At 38.3% G+C, this 22,899-nt stretch overlaps 2 protein-coding genes across 5 annotated transcripts in view; one reads left to right on the top strand and one right to left on the bottom strand.

Moving 5' to 3' along the window:
- Positions 1-22,899, top strand: part of rabgap1l (RAB GTPase activating protein 1-like) — a 124,907-nt gene that overhangs the window by 95,826 nt on the left and 6,182 nt on the right. For 2 of the 4 annotated variants that reach the window (XM_041040682.1, XM_041040684.1), the window contains 7 exons: positions 4,370-4,462; positions 7,996-8,106; positions 8,327-8,431; positions 9,192-9,275; positions 9,800-9,871; positions 10,934-11,134; positions 11,787-14,763. In XM_041040682.1, coding sequence (XP_040896616.1) covers positions 4,370-4,462; positions 7,996-8,106; positions 8,327-8,431; positions 9,192-9,275; positions 9,800-9,871; positions 10,934-11,134; positions 11,787-11,942 — 822 coding nt within the window. In that variant the 3' untranslated portion in view covers positions 11,943-14,763. Of the gene's footprint in view, positions 1-4,369; positions 4,463-6,821; positions 7,367-7,995; positions 8,107-8,326; positions 8,432-9,191; positions 9,276-9,799; positions 9,872-10,933; positions 11,135-11,786; positions 14,764-22,899 lie in introns of those variants that run through there. The other 2 variants (XR_005894205.1, XM_041040685.1) reach the window with 2 other exon arrangements.
- Positions 16,250-22,812, bottom strand: LOC121183551 (interferon-induced protein 44-like). The gene is made up of 8 exons (XM_041040686.1): positions 22,611-22,812; positions 21,016-21,559; positions 20,306-20,354; positions 19,937-20,132; positions 19,673-19,825; positions 19,395-19,566; positions 18,524-18,624; positions 16,250-18,342 (listed from the first exon to the last, which is right to left on the bottom strand). The coding sequence occupies exons 2-8, from the start codon at positions 21,485-21,487 to the stop codon at positions 18,148-18,150; spliced, it is 1,338 nt and encodes a 445-aa protein (XP_040896620.1). The 5' UTR covers positions 21,488-21,559; positions 22,611-22,812; the 3' UTR covers positions 16,250-18,147.

Raw genomic sequence — 22,899 nt, 5'->3', positions numbered from 1 at the left:
GCATGGTGGTGCAGATTCAGGACACCCAGGTTAAATGTCCCAACATGTTGAAGTGTCCTTCAGCAAAACACTGAATCTCTACCAGCTGCTGTTCTCCAGCTGACACTGATGTCTAAAATCTCCTTTTCTTAGCCAATCAGGTGCGAGGGTTGGGAAGACGTAATCCTTGCGTTAATTAAGTTTATGTAATTTAGTTTAACAAAAGTGCAATCATTTTAGACTCATGGTGGCAAACATTCTTCCAATAATGAAGCAGGAACTTTCAAACAAAAATCCCCATTGGAAGAGAAAGTGAGTCATGGTAGCACAAAATAGCAAAAAGAATTATTTTAAACAATTCACATTTGAGACTATTTAAAATTTCTATCTACAATAATACAAGCAAGTTAGTGATTGTATTAAAACTTCAAGTGTGTGAGGAGAAAGTTGAACATCAGGGAGAAAAAAAGTCATACTTGGCAGTTTGTTAACCAGCTGGTAATCTGTGACAAACCATCTCATCACATTCAAGAAGCTTGGAAAATATGACACCACCAGTGTCTTTAGTTAGTGGGTAAGATTCTGTAGGAAACTGCTTGAAGTCATTAAATGAGTATGTGAGATGAGGTGAAAGCACAAACGAGAGGTGTTTTTTTTAGTATGCGTGTGTTCAACTGTCAACATCAAAATGGCAAATCTGGAGGTGTAAAAAAAAAAAATCTCAGGAAACACACACACGTCATCCTCTCCCTCTCTTTCTCTGTCTCTTGCACATTCATTTCATGTTTTAGGCATTTAGGGCTGTTTCATTCACACAGGTTCCAACACATGCACAAATGCAATCGAGAGGGAAGTTATTCCTTATAATGTATAAATAATATTGTTTTGTCGTGATGTATGTCACTGAGTGTCAGAGAAGCTAACAAAAGAAACCACATCTGCTTAATCACATGTTCTTGAAAGGGCTGCTTTGGTTGTATTTCACAGTGTGAAATGTGAGCTACGTAAATTTAAGGTTGGACTGATTTATCCAGCAGTAAAAGAATGCCATCACTCCCATTTCAGAATGGAGATTAAGTGCACCATAATGTGGTAAATTGTTTCTCAGTGGCCTTTTTCCTCACAGACTAGAACAAGGAGGAAATACTTATCACAGTTTTTGGTATTAAAATGATCAGATTTAACATCTCAGCTGAAACACACTTTTCATACACATGCTAATATATTGTTGCTACCGGGTAAAAATTCTCTAACCTCCCACATTTCAACTTTTAGGAGCTAAAAAGTCCCACTTTTGTGACACAGAAGTAGAAAAAAACTTTCATTTACAGCAACACAGTGGGTTACTTTCTCAATTTATAGCTGCAGATAAAACAGAAAAAAAAAAGCAAAAATTAATTTCTGCATAAATTTGTGCGTCCTCACAGCACCATGAGCGTGTAATAGTTTAGTATATTGGAAGACAAACTCCCAACCCTGGCAGTATTGATGGCTTCGGGAGAACACCACATTCAGTTCTAATGCATTGTTTAGTTACAATACAGTGATTATTAACCGGCGTGCAGAGATCGAGCTGCTCTTTCTTCCCACACAGATAACAACAGAATGTGTCTGAGTTCTGTTGTTTGCTGGGGAATTGTGTGTCAGATAGATTACAGTGTGACGTTCGTTCAGCTCAGAGGTTCCCGGGCTATAAAGGTCAAGGGTCAACCCACTGGTCAGTGAGGAGGACAGGTAATGACAGTCTTGGTAAACACCCTGAACAAGTAGCAGGTTGTGTTTCACAGTGCTACCTGCCTGTATATGTAGAGAACTGGGAGACGGAGAGGTGGAAAATATAATCAAAAGGAAAATAAAACAATCTAAATGGTTATAGTAGCAGTATAAGTTAGTTCTCATGCGAATTGGTGTCATTTATCATCGTTGTGTCAGATCTGCAAACACCAGACTGCAGCAGACTATGAGGAAGTACACGAGTTTAATCTGAAGCTAAACAGGCTGGGAGGAGGGGGCATTTATTGATTTTACAGTCACATTCATTTGTTACAGCAGCAACAGTTGAGGTACAGAAGGCCAAATGGCTATGCTACAATAAAGCTTAAAATAATAATCCTGGACATCCACTATCAGATAAATGTACAGTGCGTTCCTCCGATTGCTCCAAAACAGACAATGATCCACTCTGTACCCACTTGTGCTAAACACTGAATATCATGTAGCACTTTATTGCCACACAGAAAGTTGTGTGTTTTATGATCCTGGTTTGTTTGGAATTTGCAGGGAAGTTAGCACAAAGCAACAAAGGTGGATCCTTAAAATATTCTTTATATTCTTGTGAATCAGCCCTTGATGAAATGAGACCACAGTCATGAGTTTTTGTTCATTTTTTTTCTGTCTTTTTATATGTAAAACATAAATCAAGAAATAAACAACATACAACTGCACCTGTGTAATACGGAATCAGGTCCTTAACTTGATTTAAACAAGACCAGTTAAGGGGACAGACACACAAACACATACATGCACATGCCAGTCTCAGAGGAAGGGTCATGTGACTGAGACTGACCTGGAATCCCCAGCCCTAACAGTGGGTGCTATGGAAACTGCTGTTTCCACATAGGGGAGATAACATTGTCACCCACCTGAAGCAGACACACACACACACACACACACACACAGAGAGATGCAGTTCAGTATCAGTCAGTCAGTGTATTTCACTGCTGTTTGGTTAAAACCACCCAGCTGATTTTCTTAGATGTCTTAAAGACTTAATATCATTTTAATGTGCTAAGGTAGATACGTGACCCTTAGGATCTCAGTGCTTATTTGAAAGTGAATTTCAGAGTCTATTATACCTCACAGAAAAGTAAAATGATTTGCTTACTAACCACTAATCCTGTGTTTTGCAGATACATAATGTATGATTTGTCATTTGTATAATGGCATGTTCATGTGAATTGTACTTCCAAGACGCAGAAAAATGCACAAGGAAGTCAAAGACTTTGATTTTGTGTTTGCACTGCATGGTACTTAGATGAGCTTCAGTGAACACAATAAAGCTCTCTTCAGCCTTTTCTGTATCCAAGCTGTCACAGCTGAGAGGTCACAGGCTCAAAACTGATTCTGACTGATTTCTTCAAGTAAGATTGTTTTAACAAGTTGTTATAACTTGCTGTGGAGTAATTAGACAGCATTCATTGAAAATAAACGAAAAGAAAATAAGTAAATTTACCTCATTTTACATGGCATCAACTTCAATAATAGCCACAGCTGTTCTGTGCTGAAGAAATGTTTAAAGGTCCAATCAATATTTTTGACCGCATGAGTTACATGAATATTTATATATACTTGAAGATTGTGACTGATAGAAGGAATATGTAACCATATTTGTTTTTGCAGACTGAATATACCATAATTGGAAATATAGTAGGCTTGTTCAGAATAAATTAATAAATTTGGTTTTATATTATAATGGCAGTCCTGTGTTTAGTAGAGGATCTATCCTGTGTCTTTATATGTGTATTACAAGCAGGGCTACATATTTTTTTTATGGAATGAAAACAGTGAGACAAAGTCCTCATCCCACTGACTTTCTTCAACAAATGATTGCATCAGAATTCAGCCAACTTTGTCTACACATCGCCGCATTTTCTGTTGTCGTTCATCTCATGAGGAAATGAACGCCTTTCAGTGTGGCTCACAGTGTGAACTGACAGCTTCTGATTTCTTAGAATAATGGTGATCAGTTGACATACCACAGTACAGAATAACACAAGTGTAACATCTGCAAAATGTAACATTTTAAGGTCAAACGTAAACGTAAATAGAGCAGACTGTGAAATAGAAAATAGAAAACTGTGCAACACAAACCACAATTCTACAAATTTTCAGCAGCAGTATTCAGAGTTTGTTCAGTGAGTTTTGACCTGCTGTTACTAGAATATCTGTTTATGTCTTGCTCATATGTTGTGACCTCTGACCTTTTCAGTTTCTTTTAATGTTGGAGATCTCAAAACTGAAACTTGCTCAAATTCTCATGTCACAGTTAACTAAGCGATTTTAACATAACTTACTTAATATGTAGCATGTGAGTGATGGTGGATGCTGATTTTAGAGCCCTGTTGAAGTGTTCTTGAACATGACACCTACTTTCTCCAAGCTGTGGCCGGTCTCTTACCCTTCTGGTAAAATGTGAGCTGGTGTATGTGTCCCAGGAAGAAGGCAAAAAAATAACATTAACAGTGAGAGGAGCAGCAGAGTACAAGTCATTGTCTGACATTTCTGGTTCCCGATGAGAAAATTTTAATTCTTATTCTTTCAAAATCATTTGTTTTGCTTTTTCAAGCCTACAGTAAAACAGTAATGTAAACAACTTTCCTGCTGTTTTCAGGTTCCAACCAAAAAGCTTAAGAAGTTTGAAAAAGAATATCAGACACTGAGAGAGAGCCAGCTGCAACAAGAAGACCCCATCGACCGATATCAGGTAGGACACACATACACACACAAATATACACATCCCTTTTTTTGTTACACATTACACACACACATACTGTTTATTCATGTTAGAGCAACGTTGTGTCCTGTTGGTTTTAAATGAATAACTTCTCAGTCTTGGTGGTAAGAAAACACTATGCCCTTTAAGTTTGTGATTCAAGTGCGGTTCTTTTATTGCAATTCAAGCTTTTTTTAAGAAGCCTTATTTGTTAAATTTAACCATGTTTCTAAGATTAGAAACAAATCTGCTTGTCAGTGTGTACCTTTGTTAATATTTGTGACACTGTTCTGGATTGAAATGTGGCTTCTCACTCGACGCAGCGACTTTTATCTTTATTGACCCAAACATCTATAAAATTTATTTTTGGGCAAAGCTGCCAGGGTGCTGTCAGAGTAGTTTAGCTGCAGTGATTTTATCTTGTCTGATTCTTCAGAAGGTAAAAACAGGAGAGGTGAGGCAGATATTTATAGATTCATACAAATGCAAACTATCGACAAATAGCATCTCCTTATTTAATGCACTCACACATTCACACATGTTTGTGAAATTAGAAAGATAGAGTAGAAACCAATGTATTTAGAGCTGTTTGGGTTAAATTTTCATTGTCTGCATTATATTAAATTTATGTAAAAATTTAAAGGAACAGTTCAGAATTTTTTTAAGTTCATCTCAATCACCCACTGGAATGTAATACATGGAAAGCATTCATCTTTTGTAAATAGTAGACAGATTCTTAGTAAGAGATTTTGTACTGAATATGAAGTTACAATGATTGGATGATTGTCTTGTATGACAATCTGGAGCCACCTAGTTGTTATAGTTGTAAAAAGCAAAGGAAGTTCACTGCAGACACTGCTGAGGCATTTCATCCAATTTTCATTTCAGTTGTTTAAATCACAATATTTTTGAGCCTCAAATTTTCTTATGTTCTGGACCGATGTAAACTTTTCAGACTTGGTATGCTGTTTTATTGTTCCCACCCACTTTTAATCCAAAACCCAAACAAGGCTGGCCTTGCAAGACTAATGGAGTTGCTTTGGCCCCAACTGAATAAACTCAAAAATACGTCTTGGCCCAGCTAAAAACCAAGGCTGCTTTTCTTAGTTCGTGGAAATTCAGCCACCATTGGCTTGTTTCCTCTGATGATTTTGAAAGTTCAGGTACAAACAACAGTCAACCTGCCTTCTTTCAGCTGAACACATCAGTGATCACTTTCTGAGTCAGTAAAACCCTGATGTCAAGAAATGTGTAATGAAATATCTAAGAAGCAGTAATTATGAGTGGATAATGGAATAGAAATAAATAGTTGCATCAAACAAGCAAGTAAAATAAAAAAGCACAACCAACAAACAACCAGGAAAATTTTCACCACAAGAAAAAAACACATCATAGTTACATGTCATTGTTTTTCCCTAAAGGCAGAAGTGATATGTTGTTGTAAGCAGCAGAGCTGTGTAAGTTGCTGGTTCTGGAGGGAAGGAAGGAAAGCTTTTACTGTAGATAAGATGTTGGATCAGAGCCACCTCCTCTGTAGCCAGTAGAAAGACTTTGTTACAGGACAAGACGACAAAAAGACGCAAAGAAGGAATGTTGCTGCTTGTAAAGGGTTAAATTGTACACGAAGGAATGACTTCTTGGATTTTAGTTACTTTATACTTACTGTAATTCAGCAGTTCACTATTTTTATAAGGCATTATACTCCAGGTTTAGGTATGTACTTTTTGTGTTGTATTGTTTAGGATGTGTGTTTGTATTTGTGCATGTCTTATTTGCTTTATGTTTCTTGGCTGCTTTCAGTGTTTATTATTAATACAAAAAGCACTCAAAAAAGGAAAGAAAGGAGTGCGAGAGGGAGAGAGAGGTGGGAATTGTCAGACAGAGAAGGGGAAACTCCTGCTAGGATCATATGTTAAAGTTCAGTCTGTGCTGCTGGAGGCTCGATATGAAGACATTGTTGTGACTCAGGACGGTAAGCTGCCTCCGCTCCTACAAAGATTTCATTATCAGAGATCTTGCGCACATTCTTATGGTTTCACTGACTGTAACCACTGATATTTAACAGTTTTCATTTTTTTTGTAAGTGGTCTATTGGCAAGGTGTTTAAAGATTGAGGATTTTCATGTAAATTCTTAGATGCTTAATCACTCTAAACCATAAAGTATGCAACAGCTTTAACTGAGGAGACCATCCCATCCCCACTAACTGAGACAATGTAGGTCTTTCTTCTGTGAGCCCAAATTACTTCGCTGCACACAGGAAGTGATTAATTGAATCTAAGGAGCGGCAGGAGGGCTCTTTCCAGGTAAAACTGGTTTTATCTGCTTTTTAAAAACTGTTTTATCTGTTTTTTTCCCTTTATCCTGCTGGTACCTCTTGGTATGATACATGACATAATGCATCAGAGTGATAGAGCTGTGTCTGCTTGCTGGGAACTGTTAGTTTTTTTTTAAAGTTTTAACATATGTTTAGATCTGCTGATATGAAACCAAGAGGTGAGAACTCCTTTTTGTACAGAGGTGTGAACTCTGAGCACAGCGTGTGATTAAACATGTTTATCTGTGCAGATATTCAGGTGCATTTATATTTTGCATCATACTGTGCTGATTTATATTTATGAAATGTGATGTAGCAGTTCAGATCAATTACACAGTTTATTTATACAATTTTTGCGTACGTATTTCTGTGTGTATATGTGTGTGTATGTGTGTGTGGTTAATTAGGAGTAGATGAGGTCATCTTTGTAAAAGTGACAGAATATCACAGTCAGGTGACTGCTAGCAGCTATGACAACTGTTTTGTCCCATTCAGGAATGGTTGTCATGTGAGACTGTTTACAGGCAGACCAGCAGTCATGAGACTCCACTAACTGTCTGCAATGGGGACTTAAAAATGGTGTGTGAGTGCGTGTGTATCTTTCTATGGTTGTGTGGAATATATATGTATATTTATTTATTTTTTAAAACCATATTTTTGAGGACATTTTGGCTGTCTTCACAACTTTAAAGGGCTGTTTGACAGTTAAGATTTGGTTTTGGGGTTAGGGTTGTGTTTAAACATTTAGTTGTGATGGTTAAGATTAGGATTAGGGTAAGGGACTAGGTAACGAGTGTCCTCACAACTAGAGTAAGACAAGAATGTGTGTGGGGGGGGGGGGGTCTGGTTTTGAAACAGAACTGGGACTGCTACCTTTGTCTCATCAGTAGAATCAGGAAAAGCTGTCATTTATTGTTCTCTATTAGATACCATCAGTAGAGAGATGACAGGGAATGAGGGAAGTGAGGTGAATTAAGGGCTCTGGCTGGACTTGAAGACAAGGGTGGTTTATAGTCAGCATCTTCACCTTGAAGCCAGGGGTGGGGTTCATCTACATTACATAAATGATACAGAACATTAAACTCTGAAAGATTTATCTAAGAAAAAAACACTTAGAACAGAGGCCTGCTGTTTCCTATTAGTGTCTGCAGAAAGGCAGACACACTAATGGGTTCTGCATTTGTGTGTGTGTGTTTGTGTCTGTGCAGAGGGAGAACCGTCGTCTTCAAGAGGCCAGTATGCGACTAGAACAGGAGAATGATGACTTGGCCCATGAACTGGTCACCAGTAAGATCGCCCTTCGGAACGACCTTGACCAGGTAACTCAGCACCTCCAGAGGACATTTTCAGGAGACTGAGGCCCGAACAGGATGTAATAATTTGTTGGATTTTAGTAAGGTTGTGTTGACATGTAGTGTTGGCTCTCAACTGCCAACACTAGTTGTATTACACATAGAGCACAATGAGAGGCTTAATATGCTCCAAATGCACATGCTCTTTGAAATCTTTGTGTGTTTGTGTGTGTGTACGTGTGTTCAGGCAGAAGACAAAGCCGATGTTTTGAACAAAGAGCTGCTGAGCACTAAGCAACGTTTAGTGGAGACTGAGGAGGAAAAGAGACGACAGGAGGAGGAGACGGCTCAGGTAACATCTGCCCTTTGTTTACCTTCATCTTATTAAGCTTGTTAAACTCAGCCTTAACAAGTTACAGGCCTCATTGGTCATTTGCTTTAATGATCTTTGCCGTCAAAGCTTTGTTATGGCACTCTATATGTAATTTTTAAAAAAAACAGAAATTTGTCTAAATTTTCACAAGGCAACAGAGTATATATATCTCCTTTGAGGCTGGCTTAATGGCTTCACTGTTTGGTTGTATTTACTTAAACTTTCACTGAAATGCACAATTAGTGATTAATGACTTTAATCAGCTTCTGTCGATGACCAAAGAAAATACGACATCAGCAACAGGCTTATAATCATTATAAGTCGCATGGTCACTACAGAACAAGCATGCTGTGTAATTACATCCAAAAGTCAATAGAGCTGCACAGAAAATAGCCCAGATATGATTATTCTAAATGATACTGTTTTGTAATTAGTATTGATCAACAGCTCAATTAAGCTCTCAAGGACCAATTGTGGCTTGTTTTTTGTTTTTTTTGTTTTTTTAACCATTTGAAGCAGGGGAAATCTTACTCATCGCATCTTTAAAACTTATATTTAACTATGATGCAGTGCAGTATTTAACCACACTTCGTCTGCACAGTAGATGTGTGTTTGTTCTTACCGGTGCCTGACATTTGCACATGTATAAACATTATGTGATAGAGTTCTGTACTGTCAGCTCATTCCCCTCATTAAAGTACTATTTAATGTTTTTGTCACGTTGCTCTGTCCCTCCCAGCTGAAGGAAGTGTTCAGGAGGGAGCTGGAGAAAGCAGAGTTGGAGATCAAGAAAACCACAGCGATCATAGCTGAATACAAACAGGTTTGACACTTAACCTAACTCCATCTGCTGCATTTAAAATGGAAAACTAAATGAGATCAACACTCATTTGCTCATTTACAGTTAGTGCATCAGGCTATAGTTTTTGACGAAACAGTTAACTGCAAAAATGTTTTTATAAAACACTGGAAATAAAGCTAATATTATTAGCAGTAACTTTTTTTTTACTCTTAATAAAAGTATCAGTGTATCAGTGTCACTATTCATATCCACTTCTCAGCAGTATCCAACGCATGTATTATTGTTTTAATTCTATTTGTATTGTTTATGCAACATCTTTCACTGCTGCATAAAGTAACTGCACTTTGACTGTACAAAGAAATACTAAGCTACATAGAGCTCAGATTGCTCTCCTTGAATGTGTGGAGCTATGTGAGTGTGAAAAGATTTTTTTTTTCTTTTTCTCCTGGAGAAACACGGGTTAAAAAAAATCTTCAGCGTATCTCTCATCTTGTAGTTCAAACCTGCCATCTCTTATATAACCCAACTTCCTCTCTGTGTTTCAGATCTGCTCCCAGCTGAGCACCAGGCTAGAAAAACAACAGGCAGCAACAAAAGAAGAGCTGGACATCGTCAGGGTGAGATCACACTGTTAATGTGTAGCTACTATAGAAGACAGCAAGTACAAATTTGCAGACTTTGAAAACTAACTAAAGCCACAATGTGTTGCATCACAGAATGAAGGATTTTTCAGCACCGTTCTGACTTTGAGTCTACCTCTGGCAGTCAGACGAGCCCACGTTGGCACATCATCACACCCATAGAGAACCTGATTGCACAAATAATCCTACACAACTCGTTTAGCCCTTGTCAAACACATGCTCTGTTGTTGCTCTCTGGGTGTGGTAGAGTACCACCGCAGACCTGGATAAAGATCAGGACATTCTGATTTCCCCCTTAATATGATGTGTTGCAACACATCATATTGAAACAGGATGTTGTTGTGGGACATAACACAGGATGGGACCATTTAGGAGAGAAATATCAGTGTCATGTCAGTGTACATTGTTATGAGAAAGCAGAGTAGAGCTAAAGAAGCTAAGAGCAAAGGAAAAGAAACGTAATTCAGAGAAATGGTAAATGTATAATGTAACCACTTCAGTTGTTCTGTAGATTGTTAGCTATGGCCGAACTGTGTCTTGCTTTTTTTATTTTTAACTCAACAAAGATTGATGGGTTGTTGATGGCCTGTGGACCTGTACATTTAGTACGATGAAATGGGTGAACTGTAAAAATTAACCTTCCCCTTGAGCAGTGTGTACAATGCAGGAATAACTTGTAAAGAAAAAAACTGTTTCTGCTTGTGAAGTCCTGGCCACCAGGCAAAAGTCAAAATCAAAGGAGAAGATGGATCACACAATCTGTTCAGTGTTTTGCCCACAAGGTCACAATGCTTTTATGAAGATGAAGCACTGAATGAACACTAAATAAAAAAACAACAACCCAGAATATGGTGCCCATGCATTTAATGTGTTCAGCCAGACCAGATATGCTCCTCGGCTTTAGCACAAGTTTTATTTGAAACATAGGGAGTGTTCTTGCACAAGAATATGTGTTTTTACCTGTACTCACATGTCTATACAGTAGACAGTATGTTTACCAATCTCTGCCAACATATGTGTGTTTGTGTGCCTGTCTAGAGTAAAGTAATGGGCTGTGAGCACTGTAGGGACCTGTTCAGCACCCTGGGTACCCTTCAGGCATCGCCCCCCGGCAGGGACAAGGCATCCACCGAGCCCCTGGACGAGGAGAAGGACGGGCTGAAGGAGCAGCTGAGGCAGCTGGAGCTGGAGCTGGCCCAGACTAAACTGCAACTGGTGGAGGCCAAATGCCGCATCCAGGTCAGCAGCATCAGTGACGGCCTGTGATACCAATAACAGCAGTAACAATAATTATTACTTATGTACCAAATCTGAATATTCTTAAGGAAATGGGTATAACCAAAGCTGTCAGGAGCATCTACTTCATAAAGAAATAACTGTAGATAATTTTATTTAGTGTTATTAACATCACTAGGTTTACTGCATATTCAGTACTTTATTAGCCTATTACTATAGCTTGGTTACGTATATTCTCAGTGTGCTTATAACAAAAGTAGGTACAAGGACATTTCACTAAAAACCAAAAATATCAACTTCATAACCATGAAAACATAATGCAAAAGTATCTGAACACACACAAAGAAGTGTATGTACCCATGGATGTGACACTTACACTAGGATACACACTCTGAGAAGAAAGTCCATCCAGTCTACTAGAATACATAGCTCCACTGAAAAGTCTGTTGTTCATTTGAATAGTCAGTTGGTACAAAGTGCCGATGTGTGACTGGAGATGCGCTAAGTAACTGGATGGTGTTAAAATACACAGTCAGGGCAGTGTGTTAGATGAACTTACAAGGGAGAATTTAAGCTGGCAAAATTTGATCCAAAGTTCTTTCCTGCTCTTCGCTCCTCCTGCTGACTCCTCTCTCCTCATCTTGCCACTCTGCAGGAGCTCGAGCACCAGCGGGGAGTCCTGATGAACGAGATCCAGGCGGCCAAGAACTCTTGGTTCAGCAAGACTCTGGGCTCCCTGAAGAGTTCTGCTTCCTCGTCCTCCAGCTCCACATCCCATACTCCGTCCTCTCCAAAGGAAGGCCCTGCCTAGATGACCCCCCCATCTCCAGCCCCCCTGTCCCCTTCAGGATGCACACTAGAGCTGAGAAACAAAAGTTGAAGAAACGAGCAACAGAGAAATGCAGTATTCCTTTTACAACTGGTGGCAAAGTGGAGCTCACCAGCTTCTTTGACTGCAAATAGCTGAAAAGATGAAAAAGAGACAGGCAGGGGACGGGACTAGCCGCCTGTCTTTCTCTCAGCGTTTATGTTTGAGTGAACTAAAACGTGTCTGTTGACCTTCTCTGCTTCACAGGTGATGATACAGGTGAGCATCAGTGAGGCTTGAAGTTGATTTAAAGGGTCAGGGGTCATTGCTGGCACTGTTTTGTTGAGGTGGATTTCCAGACTCACTGTAAGAAAGCTGAATTAATCTAAACAGTGGCATCCCTCATGTAGGTCAATAATTTAGCTCCACCTTGTGGACAGCCATTGCTACTGCACATTTATTGTCATTTTATCTGAGTGAAATGATGTTTTTAGGTAGCTGAAAATTAAACCCTCATTTAGTCTTGTAATTTGCACAATATTTTCAATGACAGTGATACAGCTACATTACATAGATATAAAAAAATTTACTGCTTAAACAAAGAAAAATCTACATGAACCATCTTCAGCGCAGCAAAGCCACAGCACTCTGAAAAAGGAATACTGCATCCAGTCTTAAACAACACAAAAGTTGTATTTCTTTATAGTAATATAACGTAAACAATGTTGTCATATAAATATGTATAACTAATTATTGTTTTTTTTAATAATCTTGTACAGTTCTTTAAGAGAAGAAAAAGAAAAACGTAAAGAAAAGTTCTTTGTTAATTTTTTTTTCTACTGTTTGGAATTTGAATGTCATCTCACTAGATGTCACCATGTGTGATCGATGTGGTCGAGTCCAAATACTGAAAAGCCCAAGTGACAACGTCCAGCAATTTTATTGCTCCCTGCTTTTTTTCTAGTCATGGTTGTAATTTCAATCAAAATTTAACTGATTTCAATTTTTTTTTAAATTTATAAATTTTATCCAGCTCCTGCCTGTAATTTGCATTTTTATTATTGCTTTTTTTATGTGTGTCACCATCTGCAGATGTCTAACTCGCAGCCATCATTTTTTTTTGGCTGGCTGAAATGACAGCAGAGATGAGCACTCTTCATTTTCTGAGTATGTTTTGACCTTTATATACTTTTGCTGATGGAGTTGGAGTTCGTATAACAGAATTCCACACATTTTCAGTGAGGTAGTGGTGATAATATGAAGTCTCCAAAATAGCTTGAAAACATATTGAAGATGCGGATTGACCTTGGTTGTATATTTTCAGGTTTCAATTGTTTCATTTCATTCATTTTATGTTGCACCAACAGCCATTACAGTGGGATTTATGTTCCATTTCACCAGAAGCCATTTTCTTCCGTTCATTCTTAACTGAGTGACACGTGGCTTCCACAAAACCAGATAACAGTCACAGAAAACAGGGAAATACTGATTCTGTTTGTGTTATATAACACTTTGCACAGAAAGTATTGGAAGTCTTAACCACTTCTCACCTGTCATCAGAATTAACTGTAGATAACGGAGTCAGCACACTGAATTAGGTAATTCTACCTTTGTGATACAGTGTAGGCTCTGAAGTATCTGTTACATAGCACAACTCATCCCTAGAAATGTTCCTCCACCATTGACAAGCAGTTCTAAGGCCATTTGCACAGCTGTGCCAACATGTTCTTTTTCCTTTGTCATGTTAAAAAGAATATTTTTTACAACAAAAACAAAATTCTGTAACAAGAATGCTTGTTATTGCTGTTTTTTCAGGCACAAAACTGCAGTGTCGGTACCAACAGTCCTCCTTTATTCCCTACTCCTCTTGTCACTGAAATCAGCCTTTGGACTCTGACCAAGCCCATGTGTATTTTTTTGTGTGGGAGAGTCTGTGTCTGTGAGTGTGTTTTTGGATGTGTGTATGTACATGTGCATTCTCCACTGTAACTCAAGTGGTTGAAGTTGAAATGGTTTGTTCTTCACGTGGCTGCCTTTTCTGTTAATGACTGAAGCCGTCGGCTGATGAGAGGAAAGCCGTCTGACTGAAATGTCGGAGAGCATCGGCTGTGCCATAAGATTCTCCCTAGGGCTCCATCCCCAGCAGTCTTCCTCTGTGCTCGCAATTACCTGAATCAGCTTCACACAGAAAAATCTGCTGATTATCATTTTCAGTAATGTCCTGTCACGCACATTTCCACCAGGAGCTTTCCCAGTACAACTGCCATCCTCTTGCTGGTGGTCACTGAGCAGCTCTGCTGGAGGAAATGCACCAGTATCATGAAAAGGGAGAAAAAGGAAGCTGACTGGCTTAATATCATTGAATTCCAGGTGTGTTTTGTATTTCCAGGACATTCCCCCCTCCTTGTGGCCGTTACAATGTCGTACAACCAGTGTCATGTAAACTGTGGCCAAGTTGGAAGGAGCTCCCCGTCTTTTATGTGCACTAACACAGCATCGATATTTTAAACACTATTTCAAGATGTGTGGTTGTTTGTTTTAAAGTTATGCACAGAGCATAATTATTTTTTAACTGATGATTTTTGTTGCTGAGAGGACAGCTGCCAATTTATATAATTCAGTCACATTCACAGTTAATTTCAATGATCAGCAGGCGGCGAGTCGGGTTAGAGATGTGATGTGTGTGTAGTTTACAGTTTACTGTAATACCACGGTCCTGTTACATAGGGAGGCACATCTCCTCAGCTGGCGTGACTCCAACACTGTTTGCTGTACAGTAACTGTCTGACCTGCATTAATAAATTTCAGTTCTTCTGTTCATTCACACACTTTTATTGAACATCAGAATACTAAATGGAATTTCTCATTTTAGGATTAATAAAAGGATATAAAAAGGAATTCAGATTCAGACTAAACGTACATAATATGCTACATTTACATTAAATGTGATTCATTTTGATTGGTAGTTGTATAAAATTTCTACAGCCATGGAGTAACGTGGAAGGCAAAGGCAGATATAATTGAAAGGTATGTGGCAATTTCACTACGTGATTTAATTCTGATCTGATTCCAGGTTCAAGGCTTCAGCCCACCTTTGCTGGCTTGAATGGGCTCTTCTTCTCTGGTGTTCTGGTGTTCTCTGGTATACCAGTTAAGTTAAAAGGAAAATGCTGAGTAAGAGCATGAACAGAAACTTGCAGCGCCATTATATACTGGAGGGACTGGAGGGACTGTTTCATTATAAAATACTTACATGTGCTGTTATTTCTAACTGTTCTTAAGTTTCAGCTTTCCTGAATCAGTCGCTGAAGTCATCAAAGTAATTATCAGCGAAACGAAGCATCTGAATGATGGCAGTGAGCAGCACAATGTCGCAGTTCATGTCCAACTCCTCGCTGTAGTTCTTCACAGGAACAACACAGGACATCGAGTGCTGACTTGCTGCATCTGGATGACAGAACACAGACCGCACAAGATTCAGGTGATGGTAGTTTATGCTGTTTTTGACGCCATAACTTAAGTACACCTGCTTTAACTTGAGTACAACCTCATCTTTTTCCTTTGGTTTTGGCCACAGCAGGAAGACTGATTGTGGTATTTTTTTATATTTGTGTAGGTTATGACAAACCATTACAAACTAACTTGATATTTGTAACTGAGTCATTACTGTTGAAGTAGTGCTTAACTGAGACAACACTGCTAGTGAAATTTAAAAAAAAAATACAACAGGAAAATTGAATAAGACACATAAACTAAATGAAATTCAGATAGATTCTTGCTACACCATAGCTGATATCCTTCCATCAAGGCCAAACCTTAGAATCCAAAACTCATTTAAATCTTTTTTTTTTTTCAGAATAAACACCTAAAAGGTAAATTTAAAATTTATCTCACCATTTCCTTGATATAAATGTTCCAGGCTTCATCAACCTCAGTAAAGTAGTAAAGCTACTATTTTAGCATTCTACTGTTTTACAAATGTAGGTTTCACTGGAAAACCGTGATATGTGTGGCCAGTCATTTGAGATACAGTATGTTCTGTACATAAGAATTAGTATGAACTGCAGAACCTTGTTAGCAGTGATTACATTAGTTCTGAGTGGGAACCTTATTGTTTGTTTTTTCGAAATGAGTCAAACACTGTTATAACATTTTACTCACTGAGATCTGTTTTTATTGATTTATATAAATCATAGTTGTAGTAAGGGATTATTGGTATTAATTTTGTCACATCTAGTCTTCTATATTCAACACATTCATGTTCTGCTGGCACTAAGAGGAGAGACTCAGCTCCTCAGGCCATAATCATTAGTACTTATAATGTGTTTTGCACCCGCATTAAGCAAAAAATAAAATTATTTTTAATAAAAAAGAATGCAAAAGTAAAGCTTGACTGCCAAATAGCCATCAGTCATAGACACAGACCCAGTCATACAACATTTAAATTAAACATTAGCTTTTCCAATCGACATATCAGTCCTATAACTAACAGGAACTACTTCTCAACATTTTAAGTATTAAAAATGATCATTTTACCTCTTCAATTAAAAAAGTTCAGGCAAAAGAAGCCTAATCACTTTCCAGGTGGATGAGGATGAGCACTGTGTGTTGGCTATTGTTACTTGATGCAACAGACACTGACTTTTCTGAACAAGACCGGTACAAGGATACTGCCTTCAGAATAAATGAGTTAAATTAAATCTAAAGAAGTGACATTTGTAGGCATGGGGGTTTAACATGATGACAAGACTCTTAAACCTTATACAAGAACTAATTGTTACCCGTCTTGTTCATGAAGCAATTTATTGAACTTGATTGACTGATTTTGCAGGCCTTCATCTTACCTGAGCCTGACCTTTTTATTCACTCATTCAGGAGTGTCCTTACTTCATTGTACTTGTACTACTCATCTTCCCCCTTGAATAGTTGAATGGCTGAATAGTTGTTTTATTTTGAAGGATCACTGGAAGTTAGAGATAGGCTACAGTTCAGGTGCCTTGATAAGGTCGATAAATTTTAACTTTCGTTTCTCTGTCACCCGGATATTATAGGAAAAGAATGTACAGTATATTAAATGTAACGTGTGCAGTCCATAGGTTATTTGTTTTAAAATCAAGATCATATCATAAATCATAAATTATAAATCAAGATTTGGACCACTTCATTACCTACAATGATATGCCTTCAGTTTAAATTTAGTTTTATATTCAGCCATCTGATTGGCTGAATATCGTTGAATGAGAGGGACGTTTTCCTTCTTCACCATCACGCATCGTTCATCTCACAATCTGTCACGTCTGTCATATCTGTGTTACAAATATTTATACTGAAGAAATATTAACTGGAAATATTCATTTTACGGACAATAAGGGTTTTGAACAGGAATTCAGAAATGTATTTTCTCTTTTAAACAAATACATTTAAAATGTTTTAACTTTCCAAAAATACTCCACGGCAACATAGCATGCAACATAACAATAAACATGAGTTTATCTGCCAGCTCAACAAACTGGGAAGTTTTCCTGACAAGAAAAAATACATCAAATGCTGCAGCGGATAAAGCGCATTACTAGAAATCTTAAGAGAGAAAAAGAGAGAGAGATTAGTTTTGTGCACAAATTAGTCATTTGTATGCATGAATACAAATTCTTAACTTGCAAGGAGGGCTGAAACAAAGTCTAAGCCACAGAAGTCCAAATATCATCACTCTTCGCTTGGCATGAAAATCAGGCTTGAGGAGGTGAAGCAGATGAGCTCTGATAAATTGCCCCTCTGACTGTGACTGCAGCCTCAAACACAAGAAAGAGCAAAAAGATGAAGATGCAAAAGTTAAAAATGTCTTAACACAGTAAAGAATAAATGTTCATATTTATGATAACAGAAATATCAGATAATGTGTCAGTTGACCAAACCGGCTAACTTGAAATGTCCCACTACATAAGCCAGCAATATAATAAAACTTATAATGTATGAATGGCAATAAATTGCAGTCTTTATACTGATAATGTAAAGATGAAAACATTTATACTGTAACAACTTTCTACTGATACACAGAATTTACATCCAAATAACAAAGAAAATTGGACATTTTGCAGCTGAGGTACAAAATCAAACTGGGTAGGATCAACTGTTAGTAAATGATTGGATCAGTGTGAGGGATGTTTCATTCCAGTTGCTCAGGTTATTGTTTCTACTGCACAAATACTTCCTATTCTTTACTCTCAGTGTTGCTGAATCGGTCACTGATCTCATCAAAGAAATTATCAGCGAAGCGAAGCATTTGGATGATGGCGCTGAGCAGCAGGATGTCGCAGTTCATGTCCAACTCCAGCTCCTCGCTGTAGTTCTTCACGGGAACAACACAGGACAATGGCACTCCAAGCCGAGCACTGACCTCCTGCATCTGGATCACAAACCGCAAGAGGTTCAAATGACGGTAGTTCATTCTTTTTTTAATTAAAGCAGGTTCATAATGTTATTGATGTGTTTCTTTCTTCTGAGGCCAAAACTAATAAATGAAAACTCAACTTCAAATTCAAAGATGCAGATGAACTTTTTTCTGTGTAAAATCCTAAAATCCTCACCATCTCCTTAATGTAGCCACTCTTATAAACGTTTCTCACATCCTCATTCACCAAAGGGCAGGCTTCATCAGTTTTAGTGAGCAGGACCAGCTGAGGAACGCCTGGAAGTGGGAATGGCAAAACAAAGTGTGAGTATTGAAGGCTTAAATGCACCTCCACCTATGACAAAGGTTCACTGAATGTACAATAGATGGGTAAATCTTGCAGCAAGCAGCGTATGGCATATGCCAGTGTAACTGAAAATGAGTTGTTTGCCTGAACTAGCTCCAGATTAGCCAGCCAACTCATAAGGAAGGCATTATTATTTGAAGGTACACAGCTAACATACTGTGCCTTGGCTCTGTCATTCCCACAGCATAGCAAAGATTGGGCAGTGATGATAATTACTTTCCCCAACAACTGCATTAGATAGAGCCAGACACAAGCAATGCTGTGGATTCTTCTATACTGTGATCAGTGACAGTAAACCTGAACCTGCTCCTCTCAGTGCAAAGGGACAGGTACTCGACTCTTCAACAAGATCACGTGATCTACCCACAGCCAGAATCTCAGAACATTTGGTGCGTTGCTGCTGTATGACACTTTATAAGCTTTTCTTCTGTCATACACATAACTCTTTCTAACATGTAACCCCACTCCAAGCTCCGCCTTGCAATTGGGGCTAAAGTAGCGAGCGTTTTTAAAATAATTAAGATATAATCCACTGAAAGACACTATAAAAGCCTGAAATTACATGTTCACCCCATGGGACCTCTTGTTCTATTTTTATTGGTTTATATTGAGATTCACAAAGCATACACCCATTCTGATATTCAGACTAAACACAAATAAATTTGTGTATTATAATGACATGGGACTCATTTTTACTGACCCATTAAGTTGACCTTTCTGCGGATAGCATCCAGCTTCTCCTCCAGCTTTGTGGGCATGATGGAAATCTTGCAGGCATCAATGACATAGGCCACACAGTGGACCTTGTCCTTGAGCCTTGGAGACTTACGATAGCCGTGGGCCTCCGAATGGAGCGGAGCAGAGGGGTTGAACTGTGTCATGCAATTGAAGGGAATGACAGGGACGGTTTGAGTTCAGTAAATACAAATCAGTGGCTCATATATTCAGTATCCTGCTTGATGTAATGAAAAACTTTACCTGATAACAGTCTGGCAAATGTCCTTTAAGGATACTGCAGATGTCATCTAGATCAGCCCCTGCTCCTGTGCTTTCCTCCAATCCCATGGTGTCACACAAGATGATTGGCAGAGGTTTTCCTTCTCGCCCATCTTTCAAAGAGTAGCTGCGAAACTTTTGGGTACAAAATGATAAAGTAACAGACCGCAAAATGTGGACAGTGCAGTATTTTCATTTTGAAATCATTCGTCACATGTAGAAAATCACCAAGAGACAGAAACAAACCTGTGTGGTGAGGCTGGTTGTAGAGCAGCCAGCAATGGCCTGGCTCGTAACGTGGCCTCTAAATACAGAGTTGACAGAATTGAAGAAGCTGGACTTTCCTGCTCCGATTGGTCCAATGAGCAGAACCCGAACCTGGGACACAGAGCCGACTATGGGTTTGTAGCTCTTAATACTGTCGATCAGCTCCTTCCTCTTCCTGTAGAAACAACAAATGAACTTATAATTAAGTTATAAACAAATAATTAACACTGTTAATAACACTGTTAACGCTGTACTATTTTTTTCAGATAATCAGTTTATATCAAAACTTATATAGTATATTGTATTGTACTATAGTAAAGCATTTAGCTGTATGTGTATCAAACTTACTCAGATTCCCAGATTATATTCCTCCATGGCCTCTCAAGCTCTGTGGTTTCTGTTGAACAGCAAAAACAACAATGATCTGGTTGAATTTGATACAACAATATCATCCACCTAAACAGCTTTTTTTTCTTTGTGATGGTTGAGGCACATTTAAACAACATAGTATCATTAATATCATATGCCATATTTTAGGATATCAACTATAATCCTTTTTATTACCTGTGCTTTGGGTTGACCTATGCAGATGAAATATTACATTAAGAACACCAGAGGAAAGTTTAAGAATACTATCTAAAGTGTAGTATTTTTAGTTGCACTAAAGTGTATTGAACAGGCATGGCAAAGGATAACAAGCGATAATCATACAAGACCCCAAAATCACCTCTGAGTCCACATAGTGTTGGGAGGCCTAATGCTGCATTCATGCCATATTGGAGGGAGGAGGGTACTGCTGTTTTTTCTTAGTTAGGACAAATAATAACTGTATAATAATAATGAATAACTGTATATGTTAAATATTAGTATAAAAATAATAATCTGGGGAGAGCCTTGTTTTTTTATTAAATGAATTATTAGATTCAAGAATCAAATACTAGTGCACAACAGCTGGTAGGAATGCACAGATCAAGACACATTATGAAATATATCATTATATCAAGTTATGGATTTGCCACAACATAACATGAATATTTGTCAATTTATCGCAAACTTACCTTCCACTTGATAGACTTCACACTCAGTCAGTTTCAGGTCATTGCCATGCATTTCTGCTGCATTGAAGTTGTAATAATTTCCTGGATTACAAGTCACTGCTGCTTGGCTTCCAGTGACAAGAATCAGTGCTTCTCCAAAATATGGACCAGAGTTAGCTACCATTCTCACTGCATTACCAGGGCCAGTGACTGGATATTTGAGAATCTTTTCTCCACTAAAGGTGAAGAGAAAGGCCTGGTCATCGTGCACGTACTGACCAGACTGACTGAAAGGCTGCTTGGTGTAGCCTCCAAACACGTAACCGGAGGTGTTATATCCCACAGACACTGTGGGGCCGCGGTTGTCACATCGCTGGTGGAAGGCAGCTCCGGTGAAACCATGGATGCTGGCCTTATACAGCAGCTGTAGTTTGACTCTTCCCAGCTGAGAGCAGATTGATGTCTGCTGGCTCCTGGTTAGCAGTGAGTTCATAGTGGACAGCTGGTTGGCTAATGTCTGCAGAGGATACTCAGTGAACTTTTGATGTTTATTCACTGTTTATATCTAAACAGAGAGAAAAACACAAATGCATTAAAAATGTAGACTAGACTGAGTTTGGTTAATCCCCTGGATAACCTCTATTTATGCACCTAATGTTACAGTTTTCCCATCCTAATGAATCAGTGCTTATTACAGTCAATGAGAAATTTATACCAACAAAATAAATTATATAAAAAAAACACACCACAAAACGACATTTCACAAAGAAAATAAAATTGTTTTACTGGAAAATTAAAATAAGAGTTTACATCCTGGAACCAGATGGAACAGAAGAAATATGAAATTACTTAATTTTTCTATAATATAAATGTTGTAAGGAAATTCTGTCAGAAACACACATCTTTTAGTCCCCTAGCTGCTGTCATCACATGTATGTATGTACTTAAAGAGTAACAATTACTTTTCACTGCATCAAATGTTACAGTTTCCATGTGTAGAAACTGTTGTTTTCACCACACTGGAGATATTGACATTGTTCCTTTAATTTGCTTTCTAAGATACTTGAAATTCTTGTGTCAATGTCCAGTCTTAAATAACACAAAGCATAAAATAAAACTGTACTTTTGTAATTTACTTTAGATTACTCCTCTATTTCTCCCGATTTTTTTTTTAGTCTCATATCTCCATTTATCGAAACATGCTGAATGAAACGTTGTGTTAAACACTGGCCCGTGTGGGAAGGGTTTGCCACATTTCAAGACAGAACAATAATTCCTGTCCTCTCAAACTGACAAAGAAATAGTGTGCCACACCTATATTAACGCTGCCCCCCCCCCCCCCCCCCCCCCTCCCCACATCCACCCAGTGTTAACACCTTTGCACTAGTTGCCAGTTTCTTTTAGAATCATTTTAAACTCTTATTAATTACATACGTGGCACGTACCGGATTAAATCAATGACCTGATAGATTTGTTGGTTTAATCTTAGTAACTCCTCCTCAGTCCAGGTTATAATCAGTGTGTATAATTACACAGTTATACAGAGGTAAGCTTTACTTGTCCTGTGCCACACTTTAAGTTGCAAACACAAAGAAAACAAATATTTTCAGTCTTACCTCCTTCTCTCTCTTCTAGACTGACGGATGTCAAGTTTGAACAGGATGTGTGCCTGAGTGCTTATGGTCTGGATGATGCAGAAATGAAACTGAAACTCTGCACAGGAAAATAATTTCCCTTCAAAATAAAACAGAAGTTAGTCTGAATAAAGAAATAAAGCAAGAGAGTGGTGAGTATAATACAGTTATTATTTTTGCTCAGAGCAGCTCAGTGTGTCCTGCCCTGAGTACCTGCAATGACTTGTTTGCTTAGCTAGCAAGCTAAAAATAAAAACCATCGAACTTGGAC

The sequence above is a fragment of the Toxotes jaculatrix genome, chromosome 6 (genome assembly GCF_017976425.1).
Source record: "Toxotes jaculatrix isolate fToxJac2 chromosome 6, fToxJac2.pri, whole genome shotgun sequence".
Taxonomy (NCBI): domain Eukaryota; kingdom Metazoa; phylum Chordata; class Actinopteri; family Toxotidae; genus Toxotes; species Toxotes jaculatrix.
The sequence above is the reverse complement of the archived record's forward strand: the minus strand, read 5'-3'. Positions and strand labels throughout refer to the sequence as shown.